This window comes from Gadus morhua, chromosome 12 (assembly GCF_902167405.1).
Source record: "Gadus morhua chromosome 12, gadMor3.0, whole genome shotgun sequence".
NCBI lineage: Eukaryota > Metazoa > Chordata > Actinopteri > Gadiformes > Gadidae > Gadus > Gadus morhua.
Genome location: NC_044059.1, coordinates 30,828,084 through 30,851,733, shown reverse-complemented (window position 1 = coordinate 30,851,733; position 23,650 = coordinate 30,828,084). Strand labels below are relative to the sequence as shown.

Genomic DNA, 23,650 nt, shown 5'->3' with positions numbered 1-23,650 from the left:
TCGTCACAGGACGATTTTGCAAAATTGTTGCTTCCCCTACTCGTCGTCACAGCAGTTAGTCAATGCAGGTTTAACATAATTGCATATGATGGGTACATGCACATATTTTCTTTAACGGTTGCTTCAACTTCAAAAAATTGCTTCAAAAAAATCGTTCATACTCCGCGTACCAGTAGAGGGCGCTCGCGTACCACCAGTGGTACGCGTACCACAGATTGAGAACGGCTGCTCTAGGGGACTCTCTAAATCGACGCCACTTCGACCTGGGCGGGACTTACCGGGACTTTACGTCCTACGTCACTCGCTATGGGTGTGCGTGTTCATGTGAGAAAGGTTTTCGCTTTTAGCGTCTATGGGTTGGTAATAACGGTTCTGATGATAGCGTCTATGGGTTGGTAATAACGGTTCTGATGATTTTTCTGATGGAAAAGTGGTCTTTTATTTCCATAATCTTTGTTCAGTGAACGCATAAATCCGTTTGTTAGTTAGCACTTAAAAAAAATGCGATCTCTTTGTGTGCGCATAGCCGTCACTCGCGATGGGTGTACATGTGAGAAAGGTTTTCGCTTTTAGCGTCTATGGGTTGGTAATAACGGTTCTGATGATTTTTCTGATGGAAAAGTGGTCTTTTATTTCCATAGTCTTTGTTCAGTGAACGCATAAATCCGTTTGTTAGTTAGCAGTTAAAAAAAATGCGATCTCTTTGTTTACAGTTACCAACGACCAACATTTAAAGACTGCTGATTGGGGGTTCGATTCCCAAGTGATGCAAGGTTTTTTCTTTCATTTTGGACTGCACACACATCGCGAGTGACGGATACTCGCACAATGTACACACATCACTGTCTTTACAATTTCTAGTTTTTGCAACACAATATTTCTTACAATAACGCAAAGTCCGAGAAAAAGAGTAAAGATTAATGTTAATCTAATGATCTGGACAATTTCACCATTGACGGTGTTGACTTTTTGAAGTCAGTTTCCCCTTTACCCGCCAAAAGTGTTTGCTTTATAGTCTAATGTTAGCTTAGTTCGTGTTGTTTCGTCATGTTAATCGCTAGTAATAGTAACCCTGCGTTCACACCAAAAGATGCAAAAAGTTGACGCGCGTCGTGATCCCATTCAAAGTGAATGTAGAGACGCGTTGCTGCTTTGCTGCCGCAGCATTTGCTGCCGAGAAAACGGGCAGCAAAACTTGATTTGCGGCGCGTCAAAATCTGATTTGCGGCGCGGCATGCCCGTGCCCGCTGCCGGGCACGGGCGAAGGGCGCGTTCACGTATTTTGCGGCGCGTCAAATGCTGCTCGAGTTGAAATATTTCAACTTTTGACGCGCCGCAAAACCTTTGACGCACCGCAAAACTTGATTTGACGCGCCGCAAAACTCAGGCGTCAACGCGTTCGGGCAGCAAATGCATCTTTTGGTGTGAACGCAGGGTAAGTCATTTGTAGAAATATAATGTTAGCTTAGTTCGTGTTGTTTCGTCATGTTAATCGCTAGTAATAGTAAGTAATTTGTAGAAATATAGCCTATCATCACAGACTGTAGGAATGTCACACACCCCCCATCGCGTTCGACACAACCGTTCGTGCACAGATCCCTGAGACAAACGACTACGCGCACACATGCACTCCCAGCGAGTGACCCATAGCGAGTGACGTAGGACGTAAAGTCCCGCCCAGGTCGAAGTGGCGTCGATTTAGAGAGTCCCTTTCTCTAGCGGCGAAGTCACGCCTCTTCCGGTAGAGCCCATGGGACTGAGATCGAAAAATAAGAATAGGTTTCAATTGAGAGAAAGTAATTATTTCCTGGTCCCAGCCTTTCAATTCCCTGGATTACACATTTGTTTGTGGATTTAAATGATAATTTTTTATGTCAAGAGTTTTACCATTTATTGTGCAATTGTTCAGTCAAAGGCTGTAGAGAAAACACAATGAGAAAGACTACATCTCGTATGTGCCGTCACGCTCCCTGCGACTGGCGTGGACAAGACCGACAATCTCCCCATCGGCATAACTGAAACTCTCCACATACCCCGACTTATAATGGTTTTCACCTCTTCCGATGCTTTTATCCTCCCCTTGGAAAAAAAACCTAACATTTTCAAACTTCTTCACGAAAATGTTTAGCTTTCTTTGCATTGAAAATTATCATTAAAATCCACAACAACAACATATGTGTAATCCGGGGCATATAAAGACTGGGACCAGAAAATGTTTACTTTCTCTCCATTGACACCCATTCATACTTTTCGATCTCATAGGTCCCATGGGCTCTACTGGAAGGGGCGTGACTTCGCCACTCTATTTAGGTCACATTGGCTACTTGGAGCTCGCCTTTCCTACCTTTTTGTACCAAACCATTGTCCGGAACTTGTTGTGCAGCGGAAGTAGGGGCCAGACGAGCATAGATAGACGCTGCACAACGGGACGGTCGTCTTGTTGTTATACAGCCATGCCTTAATGTTGTTGAGTGAAATGCTCTAAAATTAAGAGGTCATTGTAGAAAGCCAGATCAGTAGAAATAATCACTGGATCAATAATGGTAACGCGATCAATGCCCACCGCAGAGAGTCAGGCGGTCGGGCGAATTAGTTGTTTGGAACACCTCCCCATGGGGTCAAACCCAGCAGAGAGTAGGAGGCAGACCGTTTGGGAAAGGGAATGCATCAAGGTGTAAACAATTAACAAGACACGTCGCTCCTGCTTTTGTCACTATGTTGACGTTTTCATCCACTCAGATATGGAGAACAGCCCGTATTTTAAACAAAAGGTTTGTTGCTGAATTAAAACGACAAAATGGGTTGAGTTTCTTGCGTAGGCTATGTTGTGTAGGCTATTCGGATGTCTTCACATGCAACAATAAACAAAGCAATGTGTGTCCCCCTACCAGCTGTTGTTCTTCATGACTGGACTGTATAGTTAGAATATCTAGAATTTCGTATTCATATGTCCTTTATGTTATTTAAACTCCTCTGTTGCTTCTACATCTTCCAGCAGACTAAAGTCTTCAGCCCTGAGTATGGCCGGTAGGTCTATCTCCAGAGGTGCTGCTCCAGGCTCAATGTGTGACGCTGAGACCATCTTTGCGTTGTCGTCAGGCCACGGCCGGTGCGGGGTGGCCGTGGTGAGGGTGAGTGGCCCTGCCTCCTCCACAGCCCTGAGGAGCATGGCGGGACTGACCAGCGCAATGCCTCCTCCCCGCCGGGCACTGCTGCGCACTATCACAGACCCGCGCTCCACAGAAGCGCTGGACCGCGGACTGATTCTCTGGTTTCCAGGTGTGACATTCAGCTGTCCTATTCTATACGCTTATTGTAAAAAATACATGAATGGATATACATTTTGTATGCCTGCAACAAAAAAAGAATTGTGTTCTGTCCAGGGCCGCAGAGTTTCACCGGAGAGGACAGTGCAGAGTTCCACATCCATGGTGGTCCTGCTGTTACCTCTGCTGTCCTTCAGGCCCTTGGTGAGATCCAGGAGGAATATGTGTTACAGAGCCCCAAGACCAATTTCAAATATGACATTAAGAGACACCAAAGATGACCAAATAATCACAGATATTTCATAGTTTTATTTTACACATACGACATTCCTTATTACCAGTAATGCATGAACCCTTATACTGTTAATGTACTTTAAAGTCACGTCCTATGCACTAATTAGATCTTCTGCTAGGGGGCACTGTTGCTTTAATTAAGTAGATGTTCTTCGTGCAGATGCATAATATAGCCTAATTGCATTGCTGCAGACCGCAACTCTACCCAAGGTAGATATGGTCTTCTGCAACTCTGGGTTTGCAGAAGACAGCTCCTCCTGACGTTAGAGTGGAAGCGTCCTTGAGCAAAACAGCGAACCCACCATTGGCTCACAGGCGGGCTGTTGTCTTGTATGTTTAAGGCCACTGCATGTTGGCAAATGGTGCTGTGTGATTGAATTAAGAATAGTATACCGCTTTGGTATGAATCACCTGTGCTCCCAATGACTTACTGGGAATTCTCCAACCATTCCCTAACGCCAAGACACGACCCACCTAAACCGCACGGATGTGACCTTTTTGGTTGTTGACGCATGAACCCTGAGTGACCCCGAGTTCTGGCCTTTGAACCTCCTGATGGCGCCTCTGTGCATTCATACGTGGGCGAAAGTGTGCACAAATATGCCTCCACCTGGCTGATGTTTGTGTGTGTGCGTGTTTGTCTGTGTGTGTGTATCTCAGGAAGCCTGGCTGGCTTGAGGCCAGCGGAGGCGGGGGAGTTCACACGACGGGCCTTCCACGCAGGAAAGCTGGACCTAACGGAGGTAAACCACTTATACACATTGTGACCTCTACATAATTAGGACTGGAATCACTATGTGGATGCCACAAAGCTGAAAAAAACATTCACCCATTTTCCAAATCATGTCGGATGTTAAGGGAACAATGCTGACATAAAGGTTTGAGATTACTCCAGCATTGAGTGGGAAAGCTGAAGCTGCAATCTGCTAAAACGTGCTGCGTCTAATGTCCTTTGGGGCGATAGCAACCACTGACACACTATTGTTATGGAGAGGATCCCGACACAGAAATAAGGCTTGTCTCTTTACAATTGGCTTGAGCTGATCTGCTAATTATTGTGTTCTACCAAGTCTCGCCCAAGGAGAAGTCTCATTCTGAATTCTCCCAAAAAAAATTTTTCAAATGTTTACCTTGTTATTATTTTAAATGTTCTGAGTACCCCGTGCAGTAGTGCAAAGTACCCCGAGGGCTACGCGTACCCCCATTTGAGAACCACTGATATAGAGGACCTACATTGATGGCACTAAAGGTTTAAATGGTAGCAGTTTTTCTTTTTTGTCAACCATTTCATGCCTAGAGTGTATATATTTTTAGTGCATTTGTTTGCAACATATGCATGCTGATATTGTCACCAATCCTGTTCTTGGCTAGTAAAGTAAAAAACTAAGGGGGCATGAAAATTCAAACCTTTTTCAGATTTCTGTCTGGCAACACAAAAGTTAACAATAATCTCTCACACACTTTTAATCAAGACTGTTCCGTAAATAGATGAACAAGACCGGCCAGTTGAATCCCGTAACCCCCCCCCCACTGTCTCCCCCTTTACCCGGATCCCCACTGTCTCCCCCTTTACCCGGATCCCCACTGTCTCCCCCTTTACCCTGATCACTATAACCCCCTCACTGTCTCCCCCTTTACCCTGATCACTATAACCCCCTCACTGTCTCCCCCTTTACCCTGATCACTATAACCCCCTCACTGTCTCCCCCTTTACCCGGATCCCCACTGTCTCCCCCTTTACCCTGATCACTATAACCCCCTCACTGTCTCCCCCTTTACCCTGATCAATATAACCCCCTCACTGTCTCCCCCTTAACCCTGATCACTATAACCCCCTCACTGTCTCCCCCTTTACCCTGATCACTATAACCCCCTCACTGTCTCCCCCTTTACCCTGATCACTATAACCCCCTCACTGTCTCCCCCTTAACCCTGATCACTATAACCCCCTCACTGTCTCCCCCTTTACCCTGATCACTATAACCCCCTCACTGTCTCCCCCTTTACCCTGATCACTATAACCCCCTCACTGTCTCCCCCTTTACCCTGATCACTATAACCCCCTCACTGTCTCCCCCTTTACCCTGATCACTATAACCCCCTCACTGTCTCCCCCTTTACCCTGATCACTATAACACCCTCACTGTCTCCCCCTTTACCCTGATCACTATAACCCCCTCACTGTCTCCCCCTTTACCCTGATCACTATAACCCCCTCACTGTCTCCCCCTTTACCCTGATCACTATAACACCCTCACTGTCTCCCCCTTTACCCTGATCACTATAACCCCCTCACTGTCTCACTCCATGTTGAAACTTTGTGGACGCAAAAGGTATTGGTGGTTGTCATAAATGCATCCATACGTTTTATAGCAACATGTGATATGATTTGATCATATTGCTATGACCTGTCCTACATCCAAAGGGGGCTTAAGGATAACGCCGTCCGCCCTCTCTGGCCGTGTGCTGTCAGGTGGAGGGCCTCGGGGACCTGATCCACGCGGAGACAGAGGCCCAGAGGAGGCAGGCTGTCAGGCAGATGTCTGGGGAGCTGGGGCGCCTCTACCAGGACTGGGCCTCCCGACTCAAGCGGGTGAGAGAACCACCCCCACAGCTGGCTGGATTGGACGTCAGAATAGATTGGACACAAACTTGTCACGAAAACAATTGCACTATGGAATTATAATTATAATTCTCGTGCTTTACATTTTCATGGGAATGTTTTGATTCACTATTCTCGATATTCCTTTCTTCAATATCACTCATTGAACTGAATAGAAACGATCGTTTAGAGAGTTTCCATTAGGCAGAGCTTGATGTTTTTTACAGTAGGGTCAAGGCCTAAGCTTGTTTACAGCAGCGGAGTGTTTGATTGTCTGAGAATTGACCGTGGAGGCCTGAGAAGGTTATAATAAACCTGTGGAAGTGGCGGCAGGCCGGTGCCTCTGCCCTACTGAACAGAGCATTGAATCCAGATCCCGTTTGTGGTGCAACGCATTCAGAAGCCCCAGGTTTCTGGAGCCAAAGCTATTCTCCCGAGGCGCTGGATTCCAGTGGATGATCCGATTTCTGCGAAAGGCAGCGCATTGGCCAGCTGGTGTAGTGTGCTGCAGGTCAAGCACCCCGTTAACGGGGCTTTCAAACAATGCTGCGTTGGTTTGCGGTGGTTTTTCCTTCTCTGCTGTGGAATGAATGAGTTAAGGGAGGGGGTTGGAGGCTTCCTGTTTTAGTGTGGATTAATACCCTGCATGAACTACTATACTTTAAATCAATATTGAGTTTATATATTTAAAGCATCTATTAAAGGTCCCATGACATGCCACCAGGTGGAGTTTGATTAAACTTTCAAGCGTGTTAAATCTGCCCCGTTTGACATCACAATTTCCACCTAGATGTGTGACGGATAGATGAGCAATTTTTGCTACTGTCCACTTGGTAGGCTGGTAGACTGATCTATCCAGCAAACATCTAGGTCATAGTGGCAGATTTTCAAAACTTCTTGTAAGGCTAATCACAGCCACACCTGGTGGCATTAGGGCCTTTAGGGGATTAGAACGCTGTTCTAAAGCCGGGGAGGAAAGAGTTTCCCAGTTGACGGGATTAGGTCAGAGAATGTAACCGTGTTGCTTTATCATCTGCATCCCTGCAACGATCTTTCTATAAAGCTTCGGCTCCAGATATAACCTAACCTAACTTGTTTGCTTTGGTGTCTCTCATTTTTATCATACTAACTTCTGATCTATACGGGAACGCCACCCGTGTGGATTGCGATTCTTTTTTTTTTGCTCCCCCTGATCAATCTCCATTTTATTATTATATTATTATTTATTGATTAAGCCTATATGCCTTGTCCCAGCATTGTCTGACTGCCCAATGGCATTCTGAGATTCTGGCCACAAGATGCTGGGGGAGTAAAGAACTCACTGTGGGTTGAAAATAATGATGTTTACGATTATGATGGTAGTTTACTAGGTACAGTGACCATGACATCAGACGAGTAGCGCTAAAACAATCAAACGATAACTAGAAACGAACCAAAAGGGACCCTTCAGAAAGGAGTCCAGGGTGTGCGGGTTTCCCAGATGGGTTAGGAGTGCCCCGGCCACATGGATCGGTTCCTGGGTGTTACTAACCAGGAATCAAAACGGATATAGATTGGGAGCCCTTGCAGTGACGCACTAATCCGGGCGTTGTGGATGAAGCCTGGGGCCTGTTGCAAGGTTTCTGTAAGGCTCTGTAAGAGGGGCCTGATGTATTACAGGCTATATGATAGGGGCCTGATGCATTACAGCACAGGCTCTGAGAGGGGCCTGATGCATTACAGCACAGGCTCTGAGAGGGGCCTGATGCATTACAGGCTCTGTAAGAGGGGCCTGATGCATTACAGCACAGGCTCTGAGAGGGGCCTGATGCATTACAGCACAGGCTCTGAGAGGGGCCTGATGCATTACAGCACAGGCTCTGAGAGGGGCCTGATGCATTACAGGCTCTGTAAGAGGGGCCTGATGCATTACAGGCTCTGTAAGAGGGGCCTGATGCATTACAGCACAGGCTCTGAGAGGGGCCTGATGCATTACAGCACAGGCTCTGAGAGGGGCCTGATGCATTACAGCACAGGCTCTGAGAGGGGCCTGATGCATTACAGCACAGGCTCTGAGAGGGGCCTGATGCATTACAGGCTCTATGAGAGGGGCCTGATGCATTACAGGCTCTGTAAGAGGGGCCTGATGCATTACAGCACAGGCTCTGAGAGGGGCCTGATGCATTACAGCACAGGCTCTGAGAGGGGCCTGATGCATTACAGCACAGGCTCTGAGAGGGGCCTGATGCATTACAGGCTCTGAGAGGGGCCTGATGCATTACAGCACAGGCTCTGAGAGGGGCCTGATGCATTACAGCACAGGCTCTGAGAGGGGCCTGATGCATTACAGGCTCTATGAGAGGGGCCTGATGCATTACAGGCTCTGTAAGAGGGGCCTGATGCATTACAGCACAGGCTCTGAGAGGGGCCTGATGCATTACAGGCTCTGAGAGGGGCCTGATGCATTACAGGCTCTGTAAGAGGGGCCTGATGCATTACAGCACAGGCTCTGAGAGGGGCCTGATGCATTACAGGCTCTGAGAGGGGCCTGATGCATTACAGGCTCTGTAAGAGGGGCCTGATGCATTAATGCACAGGCTCTGAGAGGGGCCTGATGCATTACAGGCTCTATGAGAGGGGCCTGATGCATTACAGGCTCTATGAGAGGGGCCTGATGCATTACAGGCTCTGTAAGAGGGGCCTGATGCATTACAGGCTCTGTAAGAGGGGCCTGATGCATTACAGCACAGGCTCTGAGAGGGGCCTGATGCATTACAGCACAGGCTCTGAGAGGGGCCTGATGCATTACAGGCTCTGAGAGGGGCCTGATGCATTACAGGCTCTGTAAGAGGGGCCTGATGCATTACAGGCTCTGTAAGAGGGGCCTGATGCATTACAGCACAGGCTCTGAGAGGGGGCTGATGCATTACAGGCTCTGAGAGGGGCCTGATGCATTACAGGCTCTGTAAGAGGGGCCTGATGCATTACAGCACAGGCTCTGAGAGGGGCCTGATGCATTACAGCACAGGCTCTGAGAGGGGCCTGATGCATTACAGCACAGGCTCTGAGAGGGGCCTGATGCATTACAGGCTCTGTAAGAGGGGCCTGATGCATTACAGGCTCTGTAAGAGGGGCCTGATGCATTACAGCACAGGCTCTGAGAGGGGCCTGATGGATTACAGCACAGGCTCTGAGAGGGGCCTGATGCATTACAGCACAGGCTCTGAGAGGGGCCTGATGCATTACAGGCTCTGAGAGGGGCCTGATGCATTACAGGCTCTATGAGAGGGGCCTGATGCATTACAGCACAGGCTCTGAGAGGGGCCTGATGCATTACAGCACAGGCTCTGAGAGGGGCCTGATGCATTACAGGCTCTGAGAGGGGCCTGATGCATTACAGCACAGGCTCTGAGAGGGGCCTGATGCATTACAGCACAGGCTCTGAGAGGGGCCTGATGCATTACAGCACAGGCTCTGAGAGGGGCCTGATGCATTACAGCACAGGCTCTGAGAGGGGCCTGATGCATTACAGGCTCTGAGAGGGGCCTGATGCATTACAGGCTCTGTAAGAGGGGCCTGATGCATTACAGCACAGGCTCTGAGAGGGGCCTGATGCATTACAGGCTCTGAGAGGGGCCTGATGCATTACAGGCTCTGTAAGAGGGGCCTGATGCATTACAGCACAGGCTCTGAGAGGGGCCTGATGCATTACAGCACAGGCTCTGAGAGGGGCCTGATGCATTACAGGCTCTATGAGAGGGGCCTGATGCATTACAGGCTCTATGAGAGGGGCCTGATGCATTACAGGCTCTGTAAGAGGGGCCTGATGCATTACAGCACAGGCTCTGAGAGGGGCCTGATGCATTACAGCACAGGCTCTGAGAGGGGCCTGATGCATTACAGGCTCTGAGAGGGGCCTGATGCATTACAGGCTCTGTAAGAGGGGCCTGATGCATTACAGCACAGGCTCTGAGAGGGGCCTGATGCATTACAGCACAGGCTCTGAGAGGGGCCTGATGCATTACAGGCTCTGAGAGGGGCCTGATGCATTACAGGCTCTGTAAGAGGGGCCTGATGCATTACAGGCTCTGTAAGAGGGGCCTGATGCATTACAGCACAGGCTCTGAGAGGGGGCTGATGCATTACAGGCTCTGAGAGGGGCCTGATGCATTACAGGCTCTGTAAGAGGGGCCTGATGCATTACAGCACAGGCTCTGAGAGGGGCCTGATGCATTACAGCACAGGCTCTGAGAGGGGCCTGATGCATTATAGGCTCTATGAGAGGGGCCTGATGCATTACAGGCTCTGTAAGAGGGGCCCTGATGCATTACAGCACAGGCTCTGAGAGGGGCCTGATGCATTACAGCACAGGCTCTGAGAGGGGCCTGATGCATTACAGCACAGGCTCTGAGAGGGGCCTGATGCATTACAGGCTATATGATAGGGGCCTGATGCATTACAGCACAGGCTCTGAGAGGGGCCTGATGCATTACAGGCTCTGTAAGAGGGGCCTGATGCATTACAGCACAGGCTCTGAGAGGGGCCTGATGCATTACAGGCTCTGTAAGAGGGGCCTGATGCATTACAGCACAGGCTCTGAGAGGGGCCTGATGCATTACAGCAAAGGCTCTGAGAGGGGCCTGATGCATTACAGGCTCTGTAAGAGGGGCCTGATGCATTACAGCACAGGCTCTGAGAGGGGCCTGATGCATTACAGGCTCTGTAAGAGGGGCCTGATGCATTACAGCACAGGCTCTGAGAGGGGCCTGATGCATTACAGGCTCTATGAGAGGGGCCTGATGCATTACAGGCTCTATGAGAGGGGCCTGATGCATTACAGGCTCTATGAGAGGGGCCTGATGCATTACAGGCTCTGTAAGAGGGGCCTGATGCATTACAGGCTCTATGAGAGGGGCCTGATGCATTACAGGCTATATGAGAGGGGCCTGATGCATTACAGGCTCTATGAGAGGGGCCTGATGCATTACGGGCTCTGTAAGAGGGGCCTGATGCATTACAGCACAGGCTCTGAGAGGGGCCTGATGCATTACAGCACAGGCTCTGAGAGGGGCCTGATGCATTACAGGCTCTGTAAGAGGGGCCTGATGCATTGCATTACAGGCTCTGTAAGAGGGGCCTGATGCATTACAGCACAGGCTCTGAGAGGGGCCTGATGCATTACAGGCTCTGTAAGAGGGGCCTGATGCATTACAGCACAGGCTCTGAGAGGGGCCTGATGCATTACAGGCTCTGTAAGAGGGGCCTGATGCATTACAGCACAGGCTCTGAGAGGGGCCTGATGCATTACAGGCTCTATGAGAGGGGCCTGATGCATTACAGGCTCTATGAGAGGGGCCTGATGCATTACAGGCTCTATGAGAGGGGCCTGATGCATTACAGGCTCTATGAGAGGGGCCTGATGCATTACAGGCTCTGTAAGAGGGGCCTGATGCATTACAGGCTCTATGAAAGGGGCCTGATGCATTACAGGCTATATGAGAGGGGCCTGATGCATTACAGGCTCTATGAGAGGGGCCTGATGCATTACGGGCTCTGTAAGAGGGGCCTGATGCATTACAGCACATCGTTTTCTTCCCACTGCAGAAGTTTTCTTCCCACTTAACATCAACAAGACACTGCTGCCAGGGAAGCTTAAGCTCTGGTGCCTGCAATTTGGGCTTCTCCCTCAGGTAATGTGGCCACTCACTATCTACGAGGTCCCAATAACAACTGTGGAAAAGATGGAGCGAACCATGACTTCATACATGAAGAAATGGCTTGGGGTCCCACGCTGTCTAACTAACATCAGCTTCTACGGCAAAGGGGTCCTTGAACTGCCTATCAAGAGCCTCACTGAAGGGTACAAGTGCTCTAAAGTGAGACTCCATATGACTTTGAAGGACTCCAGAGACCAGACCATCAGTAAAGCTGTACCAAACCTGTTAACTGGATGGAAAGGGACATCATCCGATGCGGCGCAGCATGCTACGTCAGCCTTGAAGCGCAGCGACATGGTGGGGCATGTCCAGCTGGGAAGAGGAGGCTTTGGCCTTGCAGCAAGTAAGCCAACTTGGCGTAAGGCCTCAACGTCAGAGAGGAGGAAAATTATGGTAGAGGAGGTGCGCCGTCGGGAGGAATCTAAAAGAAGTGCGAAGGCCGTCTCTCGTCAAGCAGGCACAATGGATGAGGTAGGAAGGCTTGGAGAGGAGAAGGATCAGCTGGAGGAACTCTGGGAAATGGAGGCAAGTAACATCAGCTTCATTATCAGAGCTACCAATGATGTGCTCCCATCTCCAAAAAACCTCAACCAGTGGTATGGTGAGGACCCAACCTGTGGCCTCTGCCCAACCCCAGCGACTCTCAAACACATCTTGACCGGTTGTAAGACCAGCCTGACACCTGGAGCCACGTTCTTAAGAATCTGGCAGCAGCTTTGGAGAGCAAAAGGTATACCACAAACTCCCTGCCCCTTAGAGCAACAAATCACATCCCAGCACCAACATTCATCCTTGAGGGACAGAAAAAGCCCAACCACCCCTCTCCCAAACCAGAAGCTGGCCAGGTAGCCAAGACCCGGGATTGGAAGATGCTAGTCGATATTGGCCAGCACCTAATCTTTCCACCTGAGATTGCAGCCACTAGACTTAGACCAGACATGGTACTCTGGTCCCCTTCCCTGAAGTCTGTCAACATCATGAGCTCACAGTCCCATGGGACAATTCAACTGAAGAGGCCTATGAGCGCAAGAAACTGCGCTACACAGAACAGCAGACGCGCAGCTACGAGGATGGAATTCAAATGTCTATCCGGTTGAAGTGGGATGTAGAGGTTTTGTGGCTTCTTCCACCATCAGGTTGCTGAAAGACCTTTGTATCCATGGACAGGCTCTGCGACAGACAATAAGAACAGTCTCTGAAGCAGCCAGTGGATATGGATCAAGCGGAAGGACCCTTGCTGGGCTCATAGAACAGCAACATGACATGCTCACTTATCCCCACCAGCCATTTGAGAACCCAGGTCTTCACCCTCCTCCTCCCCCTCTTCTCTCTCAACATCAAGGCAAACCTCATGTGTGAGAATCAATACCATCTATTGGCACAACGGACAGTTAATATCTCGTCCCGTGTTTTAGGATTCTACAGGATGGATTATTCGGTTAATACGTTTTATTTGCAATCATTTCCAATTATTCCTTTTTCCAACTTTTCCCCCAATGAATACTTACCCACAATGAATACTTCAGAAGTTATTCCAAGGAAATCCTTATAGCCGTCTTAATTATTTCTGGCCTGTTATTAATCAGTGCAGTTTGAGGAGCCTGTTGTGGTGCTGCCTGCCATTGTGATTGTAAACTAATGAGACTCCTTGGACCAGACACATTAGTTTAGATCAAATTACACACATGGCATAACAGAAGTAACCTGTACCCCTCTTGGAGCAGGTTTGCAAAAAAAAGTAACAACTTGGGTATGATAATAATAATAAAGATAACTAGTCATGCAGAAATTATAAAATTATAATAAAGATAACCCTTCTATAATAACTGATTTGGAAGCCATTCAAAAATTGTTCCTACAAAACGATACAGGACAATGTTGCTTATCACATCAGTAACCCAACAAATATTAACTTAATTTTTGAGCATTTGAGTCTGATTAGATTGATTAGAAGCATATTGACAGACCCTGGTGAGTGACGGCGGAAAAGGGTGTGTGTGTGTGTGTGTGTGTGTGTGTGTGTGTGTGTGTGTGTGTGTGTGTGTGTGTGTGTGTGTGTGTGTGTGTGTGTGTGTGTGGGGGGGGGGGGGGGGGGGGGGCAAGTGCATTTCACCTGTGAACACACAATCCACTGCTCTTTTTTTTTCAAAAACGTGGAATATGTGCGCTTCTTGGTTCCTTATCCACCATTCATAGGATGACGGCCATGTCCGTTCTCCTGAACTTTCTGTTCCATCCCCCACAGTGCCTGGCCCACATCGAGGCCTTCATCGACTTCAGCGAGGATGAGCTCATCGAAGACGGCGTCATAAGTCAAGGTGGGTACACAGCCGTGGTCTTCAGCGATGGGTCTGGGAGAGGATCTTTCCTTAGGTGTGGGGTAGGGGCGTGCGAGTAGAGCTGGCTGCTTTCCTGTTTGCCTTGTGGACGGACATACGGACATTGACAGGTGTTGGGCATTGCACCGCTGGAAAGACTGCTTCCTCTGGGCAAGAGGACAGGGAGTGTGCAGATGGAGCGCTGTAGGTCAGGACCTCCGAGCCGCGGAACACTCCGCTCCCTCAGCTCTCATTACTGCCGCTTCCCATGCCTGTTGTGTGTGAGGCCCATAGTTTTATTAAATTAATCTTCATTTAATATAAGTCATATTGGACCTAGGGTTAGGGTTAGGCTAACCCAAAATACTTAGAATGGAGATGAACAAGCCACCGAGATGCAGAGAAAACAAAGGAAACATTAATGTGCTCTGGATTGCTAGATTTAAATCAAGTTTTTACGTTGACTTAGAACGGAGGGTTAGGGTTAGAACGGAGGTGGGTCTTTTTGCATCCGAACCCTGGGATCCGACTGAAGGCCATGAGAGAAACCTTACTTCCACCAGGCTTCACAACCGGGGGCCATGGCCACGGTTGGTCACAGTTCGTCATCATGTTTCATGTTCTATCTAACAATGGGTTCGAGGTGTGTTTGAGTGAATGTGAGTGCTGTCGTTCCTTTAGAGTCCTATAGAACACTGATCCCCAATCACAATGTAAGATTTTAGAATTTAGATTTGATTTGATATACAGTCATAATAAACTTGTAAATTCAGGAAATCAAGTGAATTAAAATATGCCCTTCACACCAGTTCAACCTACACCGTATAGAAACCATACTATACCATATTTGGTATAGTATGGTTTAAGTATGGTGTATATTTATGGTGTCGTATGGTGTGTATATATGGTGTAGTATGGCGTGTATATGTGGTATAGTATGGTTTGTATATATATATCGTATATATATATATATATATATAGTGTAGTATGGTATAAGTATATGGTATATATATGGTGTAGTATGATGTGTATATATGGTGTATTTACTGTATTGAACAAGGCTATATCATAACAGGAGCTAAGCTACCAGGGAAATTTGTGTGTGTGTGTGTGTACACATTTGCAGGATGAGACATCACTTATGAATGGCTTCTGGTGCCTTGAGCCTCAGATCCGCTGGTGTTAACACAACAATGGGGGACAGAGAGCCACGCCCTGCTCAGCCCGAGCAGAACATAAATAATAGGTTAGGGTTAGACCATAGGGATAGGGTTAGACCATAGGGATAGGGTTAGACCATAGGGATAGGGTTAGAGCATAGGGATAGGGTTAGACCATAGGGTTAGACCATAGGGTTAGACCATAGGGTTAGACCATAGGGATAGGGTTAGACCATAGGGTTAGGGATAGGGTTAGACCATAGGGTTAGGGTTAGACCATAGGGTTAGACCATAGGGTTAGGGTTAGACCATAGGGTTAGGGTTAGACCATAGGGATAGGGTTAGACCATAGGGATAGGGTTAGGCCATAGGGATAGGGTTAGACCATAGGGTTAGGGTTAGACCATAGGGTTAGGGTTAGACCATAGGGTTAGACCATAGGGTTAGGGTTAGACCATAAATAATGACGACCGCAGCAGCAGAGACTGAAATAGAGCGTGTGCCTCAGATAAACACTGAGGTCTGCGGTAAACAGACCCAGACTGATGATTCAGTGAAACAATGTTCTTCTCATATCCTATGATAATATTGAGTCTCATAGGATGCAATATGTTGGGCAGTGTGCCCCGGTGGCAGGAGGAGGGCTGGAGGTAGCTTGTTGTACGTTTTGGGTCCAAGTCTCCTTTGATGCATTTCCTTATCAAGTCAAACGTTTTTAACTAGGCTGACATTAAAGGTTCTTTAATAGGCTGACATTAAAGATACTCTAAACCAATCGCAGGACCCCCCCTATTCTACATTAAGGTGTGTGCCCTCCCCCAACCCCTCCCCCATTTCCTTCAAAAATAAACCAGGTTCCTGATCCACCTTGACCCCCGCCTGACGGCCTCTCCTGGCGCCTTGCTGCGTGGTGGCCCTCCCCCCTCCTTTCTCTGAGTCTCCCCCCTGACTGTCTCTCTCTCTCCCCCAGTGGACGGGTGGGTGTGCGCCCTGCAGGGGGAGCTGGAGGGTCATCTGAAGGACGAGCGGCGAGGCGAGAGGCTCCGCAGCGGCGTCCAGGTGGTCATCGCCGGAGCCACCAACGCCGGGAAGAGCAGCCTGCTCAACGCTCTCTGTAGGTACTAGCCTGCTCAATGCTCTCTGTAGGTACTAGCCTGCTCAACGCTTTCTGTAGGTACTAGCCTGCTCAACGCACTCTGTAGGTAAGGTTAGGGTTAACACTACCTACAGAGTGCGTTGAGCTGGGTTAGGGTTAGGGTTAACCCTAACCCTAACCCAGCTCAACGCACTCTGTAGGTAGAGTTAACCCTAACCCTAACCCAGCTCAACGCACTCTGTAGGTAGAGTTAACCCTAACCCAGCTCAACGCACTCTGTAGGTAGAATCCTTCACATGGTTACATCATCCAGCACATCCACACCATCCCATGATCAAATCACATGATCACCATCCAGCACATCCACATGAACACATGTTCACATCACAACATGATCACATGATCACACACCAGCACATCAATCATGATCACATGATAACATGATCACCCAACAGCAAATCAAAACATGATCACATGATCACCATCCAGCACATCCACATGAACACATGATCAAATCACAACATGATCACATCACAAAATGATCACATGATCAAATCACAACATGATCACATCACAACATGATCACATGATCACACCAGCACATGAACACATGATCACCCACCAGCACATCATAGGGCTGTGTGCGATAAGACGAGAGAAAAATTTCCATAAATAGATATTTCCCTCTACACGACAAAACTAACAAATCACGGTGGCCGTAAGACGGCCCCTCCATCTAGAACGCTCTGCCCAAAACACCTTTGTTAACCACATCATGTTGAATTATGTTGATTCACATTAATAATTAATGTATCAGCTGATCAGCGAGTTGACATGTGCACCGCGTTACAGCGAGTAATCACTTGTTTATCGGAGATCAAGAAAAAAAAAAGAAAACTTAAATATTTATTTACCTTTTTTTTATGTTCAATATCCCTTTTTGTACCAGCAAATCCACAACATATATTCACATGAACTTCCAAAGCATGTATTCACATGAACTTCCGCAAAATGTATTCACAGGAACATCCACAACATGTATTCACAGGAACATCCACAACATGTCTTCACATGAACATCAACAACATGTATTCACATGAACATGCACAACATGTCTTCACATGAACATCAACAACATGTCTTCACAACATGTATTCACATGAACATCCACTAAACAGTACCCGCTTTTTCTTCTTACATGCAATGTTATGTACACACATTGTTCTAAGAAAAAAAATACAGCAGGAAACAAACCCACTGAAAATATTCTGGGTAAAATAATAGAAACAACAGCAGTCACTCAAACCCTAAACTGGGCCTCATCTGTTCCCTGCGGCTCGGCCTCTGGGAGACAGAGTGTCAGAGGAAACAATAGCAAGCCTTTATCTGATGCTGGATCAACGCTGCGGCTGTAGGGGCAGGAAGCGGCTGTGAGGCACGCTCAGCCGTCATGCTGTTTATAATCAGCCAGACTCCAACCAGAGGATACAATAAGATCCTCGGCCCGGTGTCGGTGAGGGATTAGGTACAAACCCTACGTGGCTTTCCTAGCTGGTTGGAGAAGATAAAGAAAACATCTTAAACCAACCGAGTTGTTTGTTGTGGTTGTATGTTGTATGTGCTCATGGGCGTGCATGTGAATACATGTTGTGGAAGTACATGTGAATACATGTTGTGGATGGTCATGTGAATACATGTTGTGGAAGTACATGTGAATACATGTTGTGGATGGTCATGTGAATACATGTTGTGGATGGTCATGTGAATACATGTTGTGGATGGTCATGTGAATACATGTTGTGGATGGATCATGGTCATGTGAATACATGTTGTGGATGGTCATGTGAATACATGTTGTGGATGGATCATGGTCATGTGAATACATGTTGTGGATGGTCATGTGAATACATGTTGTGGATGGTCATGTGAATACATGTTGTGGATGGTCATGTGAATACATGTTGTGGATGGATCATGGTCATGTGAATACATGTTGTGGATGGTCATGTGAATACATGTTGTGGATGTTTTCACGTTAAATACAATAAGACTACTTGACTATTCCATCAACGCTATGGAGTCCTTCTATGTTTTGTGTTCAGTTCTCCTCCTCCTTGTCCCGCAGGCCAGCGTCCGGCGGCCATCGTGTCCCCGGTGGCCGGGACCACCAGGGACGTGGTGGAGACGGCGCTGGACATCGGGGGCTTCCCCGTTCTGCTGAGTGACACGGCGGGCTTGAGGGACAGCCCCGACCCTGTGGAACAAGAGGGCGTCCGCAGGGCGAGGGAACGGTGAGGGAGGGGGGGAGAGGGGGGAAGTGAGGGAGGGGGGGAGAGGGGGGAAGTGAGGGAGGGGGGGAGAGGGGGGAAGTGAGGGAGGGGGGGAGAGGGGGGAAGGGAGGGAGGGGGGGAGAGGGGGAGAGAGAGAGAGAGAGAGAGAGGGAGGGGGGGGAGAGGGGGGAAGTGAGGGAGGGGGGGAGAGGGGGGGAGATAGATAGATAGATAGATCCCTCCCTCACGTCAGCGGTTCTGTTTGCATGTGGTTCTCACGCGGTGGTCGGCTTAAGTCCTCCGATCTCTGACGTCCGCCATTGCAACATCCTGCTAAGAGTGGAGTATAGGATGTGACTGTTAATGTTTAATAAACATTTCAGTCTTGCGCTTCAGGGCAGCAGGCCGGTCTAGCGCTGAGGTTGGGTTAGCAGAGGGCAGCAGGCCGGTCTAGCGCTGAGGTTGGGTTAGCGGAGGGCAGCAGGCCGGTCTAGCGCTGAGGTTGGGTTAGCGGAGGGCAGCAGGCCGGTCTAGCGCTGAGGTTGGGTTAGCGGAGGGCAGCAGGCCGGTCTAGCGCTGAGGTTGGGTTAGCGGAGGGCAGCAGGCCGGTCTAGCGCTGAGGTTGGGTTAGCGGAGGGCAGCAGGCCGGTCTAGCGCTGAGGTTGGGTTAGCGGAGGACAGCAGGCCGGTCTAGCGCTGAGGTTGGGTTAGCGGAGGGCAGCAGGCCGGTCTAGCGCTGAGGTTGGGTTAGCGGAGGACAGCAGGCCGGTCTAGCGCTGAGGTTGGGTTAGGGGAGGGCAGCAGGCCGGTCTAGCGCTGAGGTTGGGTTAGCGGAGGGCAGCAGGCCGGTCTAGCGCTGAGGTTGGGTTAGCGGAGGGCAGCAGGCCGGTCTAGCGCTGAGGTTGGGTTAGCGGAGGGCAGCAGGCCGGTCTAGCGCTGAGGTTGGGTTAGCGGAGGGCAGCAGGCCGGTCTAGCGCTGAGGTTGGGTTAGCGGAGGACAGCAGGCCGGTCTAGCGCTGAGGTTGGGTTAGCGGAGGGCAGCAGGCCGGTCTAGCGCTGAGGTTGGGTTAGCGGAGGGCAGCAGGCCGGTCTAGCGCTGAGGTTGGGTTAGCGGAGGACAGCAGGCCGGTCTAGCGCTGAGGTTGGGTTAGCGGAGGACAGCAGGCCGGTCTAGCGCTGAGGTTGGGTTAGGGGAGGGCAGCAGGCCGGTCTAGCGCTGAGGTTGGATGCTCAGGGAGGGACTCGGAACGCCGCCGCTCCACAACATCAAGTATTGTTTCATTTCCACCGCCCGGGGAAACAAAGAAAGGAAGAAATAATTCAATGCGGTTTTGAAAGTGTATGAGTGTGATATAAATATCAGTGGTAAAGCCGTACGTCCCTGGGGGCCGAATGTCTCCATGAGGAGGGCTGAAGGGAGAATAACGTGTGATTTAGGGGTTGCTCTTCTATCAGGGCTACTTCCACTGTTTACACCGGTTGGCCCCGTTCTCCTTCCTCCATCACACGAGGGTAAGAGACAGAGAGCTCGCCCGCCAGGCTCGGTCTGTCAGGGTTAGATGGTGGTCAGGGTTAGATGGTGGTCAGGGTTAGATGGTGGTCAGGGTTAGATGGTGGTCAGGGTTGGATGGTGGTCAGGGTTGGATGGTGGTCAGGGTTAGGGTTAGATGGTGGTCAGGGTTAGATGGTGGTCAGGGTTAGATGGTGGTCAGGGTTGGATGGTGGTCGGGGTTAGGGTTAGATGGTGGTCAGGGTTAGATGGTGGTCAGGGTTAGATGGTGGTCAGGGTTAGATGGTGGTCAGGGTTGGATGGTGGTCAGGGTCAGGGTTAGATGGTGGTCAGGGTTGGATGGTGGTCAGGGTTAGGGTTAGATGGTGGTCAGGGTTAGATGGTGGTCAGGGTTAGATGGTGGTCAGGGTTAGATGGTGGTCAGGGTTGGATGGTGGTCAGGGTCAGGGTTAGATGGTGGTCAGGGTTGGATGGTGGTCAGGGTCAGGGTTAGATGGTGGTCAGGGTTGGATGGTGGTCAGGGTTAGGGTTTGATGGTGGTCAGGGTTAGATGGTGGTCAGGGTTAGATTGTGGTCAGGGTTAGATGATGGTCAGGGTTAGATGGTGGTCAGGGTTAGATGGTGGTCAGGGTTAGATGGTAGTCAGGGTTAGATGGTGGTCAGGGTTGGATGGTGGTCATGGTCAGGGTTAGATGGTGGTCAGAGTTAGATGGTGGTCAGGGTTAGATGGTGGTCAGGGTCAGGGTTAGATGGTGGTCAGGGATAGATGGTGGTCAGGGATAGATGGTGGTCAGGGTTAGATGGTGGTCAGGGTTAGATGGTGGTCAGGGATAGATGGTGGTCAGGGATAGATGGTGGTCAGGGTCAGGGTTAGATGGTGGTCAGGGTCAGGGTTAGATGGTGGTCAGGGTCAGGGTTAGATGGTGGTCAGGGTCAGGGTTGGATGGTGGTCAGGGTCAGGGTTAGATGGTGGTCAGGGTTAGATGGTGGTCAGGGTTAAATGGTGGTCAGGGTCAGGGTTAGATGGTGGTCAGGGTTAGATGGTGGTCAGGGTTAGATGGTGGTCAGGGTTAGATGGTGGTCAGGGTTAGATGGTAGTCAGGGTTAGATGGTGGTCAGGGTTAGATGGTGGTCAGGGTTAGATGGTGGTCAGGGTTAGATGGTGGTCAGAGTAAGATGGTGGTCAGGGTTAGGGTTAGATGGTGGTCAGGGTTAGATGGTGGTCAGGGTTAGATGGTGGTCAGGGTTAGATGGTGGTCAGGGTTAGATGGTGGTCAGGGTTAGATGGTGGTCAGGGTTGGATGGTGGTCAGAGTTAGGGTTGGATGGTGGTCAGAGTTAGGGTTGGATGGTGGTCAGGGTTAGGGTTAGATGGTGGTCAGGGTTAGATGGTGGTCAGGGTTAGATGGTGGTCAAGGTTAGATGGTGGTCAGGGTTAGATGGTGGTCAGGGTTAGATGGTGGTCAGGGTTAGATGGTGGTCAGGGTCAGGGTTAGATGGTGGTCAGGGTTAGATGGTGGTCAGGGTTGGATGGTGGTCAGGGTTAGATGGTGGTCAGGGTTAGATGGTGGTCAGGGTTAAATGGTGGTCAGGGTCAGGGTTAGATGGTGGTCAGGGTTAGATGGTGGTCAGGGTTAGATGGTGGTCAGGGTTAGATGGTGGTCAGGGTTAGATGGTAGTCAGAGTTAGATGGTGGTCAGGGTCAGGGTTAGATGGTGGTCAGGGTTAGATGGTGGTCAGAGTAAGATGGTGGTCAGGGTTAGGGTTAGATGGTGGTCAGGGTTAGATGGTGGTCAGGGTTAGATGGTGGTCAGGGTTAGATGGTGGTCAGGGTTGGATGGTGGTCAGAGTTAGGGTTGGATGGTGGTCAGAGTTAGGGTTGGATGGTGGTCAGGGTTAGGGTTAGATGGTGGTCAGGGTTAGATGGTGGTCAGGGTTAGATGGTGGTCAGGGTTAGATGGTGGTCAGAGTTAGATGGTGGTCAGGGTTAGATGGTGGTCAGGGTTAGATGGTGGTCAGGGTTAGATGGTGGTCAGGGTCAAGGTTAGTAGTAGGGTTAGTGGACAGTAGCAGCAGAGGGGGGGGGCTCAGGTTCCTGTGGACAGTGGGGGGGGGGGTTATTGTTTTTAGGGGAGTGAGTGTGGGCCTCCAGAACAGGAAGGACATGTAGTAGCAGTTGTTGCCGTGACCGCGGCTACTCGTGTCCCTAGGGGAGGGGTCGGGGGGACGACCCGGGCGGACCGGACTCTGGCCCCAAGCAGTCGCGCTCGGGGGGGGAAAGGAAAAAGCAAGAGCCTGCATTGTCAGTCTGGAGACTTGAGTAGTACGTGTGGCGCCTTTTGGCGCTTCGATTAATAAAGAATCATTCTGTAGTTTGGGTCAATTGTTGAAACCGTAGTCTTCAGTAATCAAGTAATCAGTAACTTCAAGTTAACATTTAGATGATTGCTACAGTTTCTGTGGCCATGTTCCTCCTGTCGTACGGCTTTAATATAAGAGACAGACCTGAAGTCTCCACAATGCTCAGAGGGTCCCTGAAGCGTTGGTAAATGACTGAACAACACGTGTACCTCGTTACTATGAGCTCCCACCAGGGTTAGGGTTAGCCTAACCCTAACCCTTACTATGAGCTCCCACGTTAACCTCAGACGCTCCTCTCCAGGGTTAGGGTTAGCCTAACCCTCACCCTAACCCTTACTATGAGCTCCCACGTTAACCTCAGACGCTCCTCTCTAGGGTTAGGGTTAGCCTAACCCTAACCCTTACTATGAGCTCCCACGTTAACCTCAGACGCTCCTCTCCAGGGTTAGGGTGAGGGTTAGGGTTAGCCTAACCCTCACCCTAACCCTTACTATGAGCTCCCACGTTAACCTCAGACGCTCCTCTCCAGGGTGCAGCAGGCGGACCTGGCCCTGGTGGTGGTGGACTGCACCCTGCTGCCCCCAGACCCCCAGCAGGCCCCTGCCTTCCTCCAGGGGTACATCCACAGTGTGCTCCCCCCCCAGGAGGAGCCTGACCCAGGTACTGGGACACGGCCTCGGCGGGGGGGGGGGGTTCTGTTCTGTGTTTTACTTCCGGCAATGCCTGAAAATAGGGAAACAATAAGAATGGAATCCTAAGGGGGAGCCCCCCTGCAGCTGACGGAGCAGCACGGGGGCGCCAACCAGCCGGCAACCAGCCGCCAACCAGCCGCCAACCAGCCGCCAACCAGCCGTTCAGCATCAGATTATCAGCAGGCTGCCGATAGGGCGGCCATGTTGCAGTATTCCACTGCTGATGAATTGGTATCAAATGGTGTGTGTGTGTGTGTGTGTGTGTGTGTGTGTGTGTGTGTGTGTGTGTGTGTGTGTGTGTGTGTGTGTGTGTGTGTGTGTGTGTGTGTGTGTGTGTGTGTGTGTGTGTGTGTGTGTGTGGGTCTCCCCCAGTGAGGTGTGTGCTG

The 23,650-nt window shown here is 49.9% G+C and overlaps 2 protein-coding genes across 3 annotated transcripts in view; both read left to right on the top strand.

Moving 5' to 3' along the window:
* myo1f (myosin IF) overlaps nucleotides 1-23,650 on the top strand; it is a 308,989-nt gene that overhangs the window by 84,009 nt on the left and 201,330 nt on the right.
* Nucleotides 2,414-23,650, top strand: part of gtpbp3 (GTP binding protein 3, mitochondrial) — a 25,968-nt gene continuing 4,731 nt past the window's right edge. For both annotated transcript variants that reach the window (XR_003978957.1, XM_030373367.1), the window contains exons 1-10: nucleotides 2,414-2,771; nucleotides 2,996-3,279; nucleotides 3,384-3,470; nucleotides 4,221-4,303; nucleotides 6,034-6,153; nucleotides 14,104-14,176; nucleotides 16,307-16,450; nucleotides 18,558-18,723; nucleotides 23,102-23,232; nucleotides 23,637-23,650. The exon at nucleotides 23,637-23,650 is cut by the window's right edge and continues 221 nt beyond it. Coding sequence is in view for 1 of the 2 variants with exons in the window: in XM_030373367.1 (XP_030229227.1) it covers nucleotides 2,716-2,771; nucleotides 2,996-3,279; nucleotides 3,384-3,470; nucleotides 4,221-4,303; nucleotides 6,034-6,153; nucleotides 14,104-14,176; nucleotides 16,307-16,450; nucleotides 18,558-18,723; nucleotides 23,102-23,232; nucleotides 23,637-23,650 (1,158 nt within the window). In the remaining variant the exon portion in view is untranslated. The remainder of the gene's footprint in view (nucleotides 2,772-2,995; nucleotides 3,280-3,383; nucleotides 3,471-4,220; nucleotides 4,304-6,033; nucleotides 6,154-14,103; nucleotides 14,177-16,306; nucleotides 16,451-18,557; nucleotides 18,724-23,101; nucleotides 23,233-23,636) is intronic.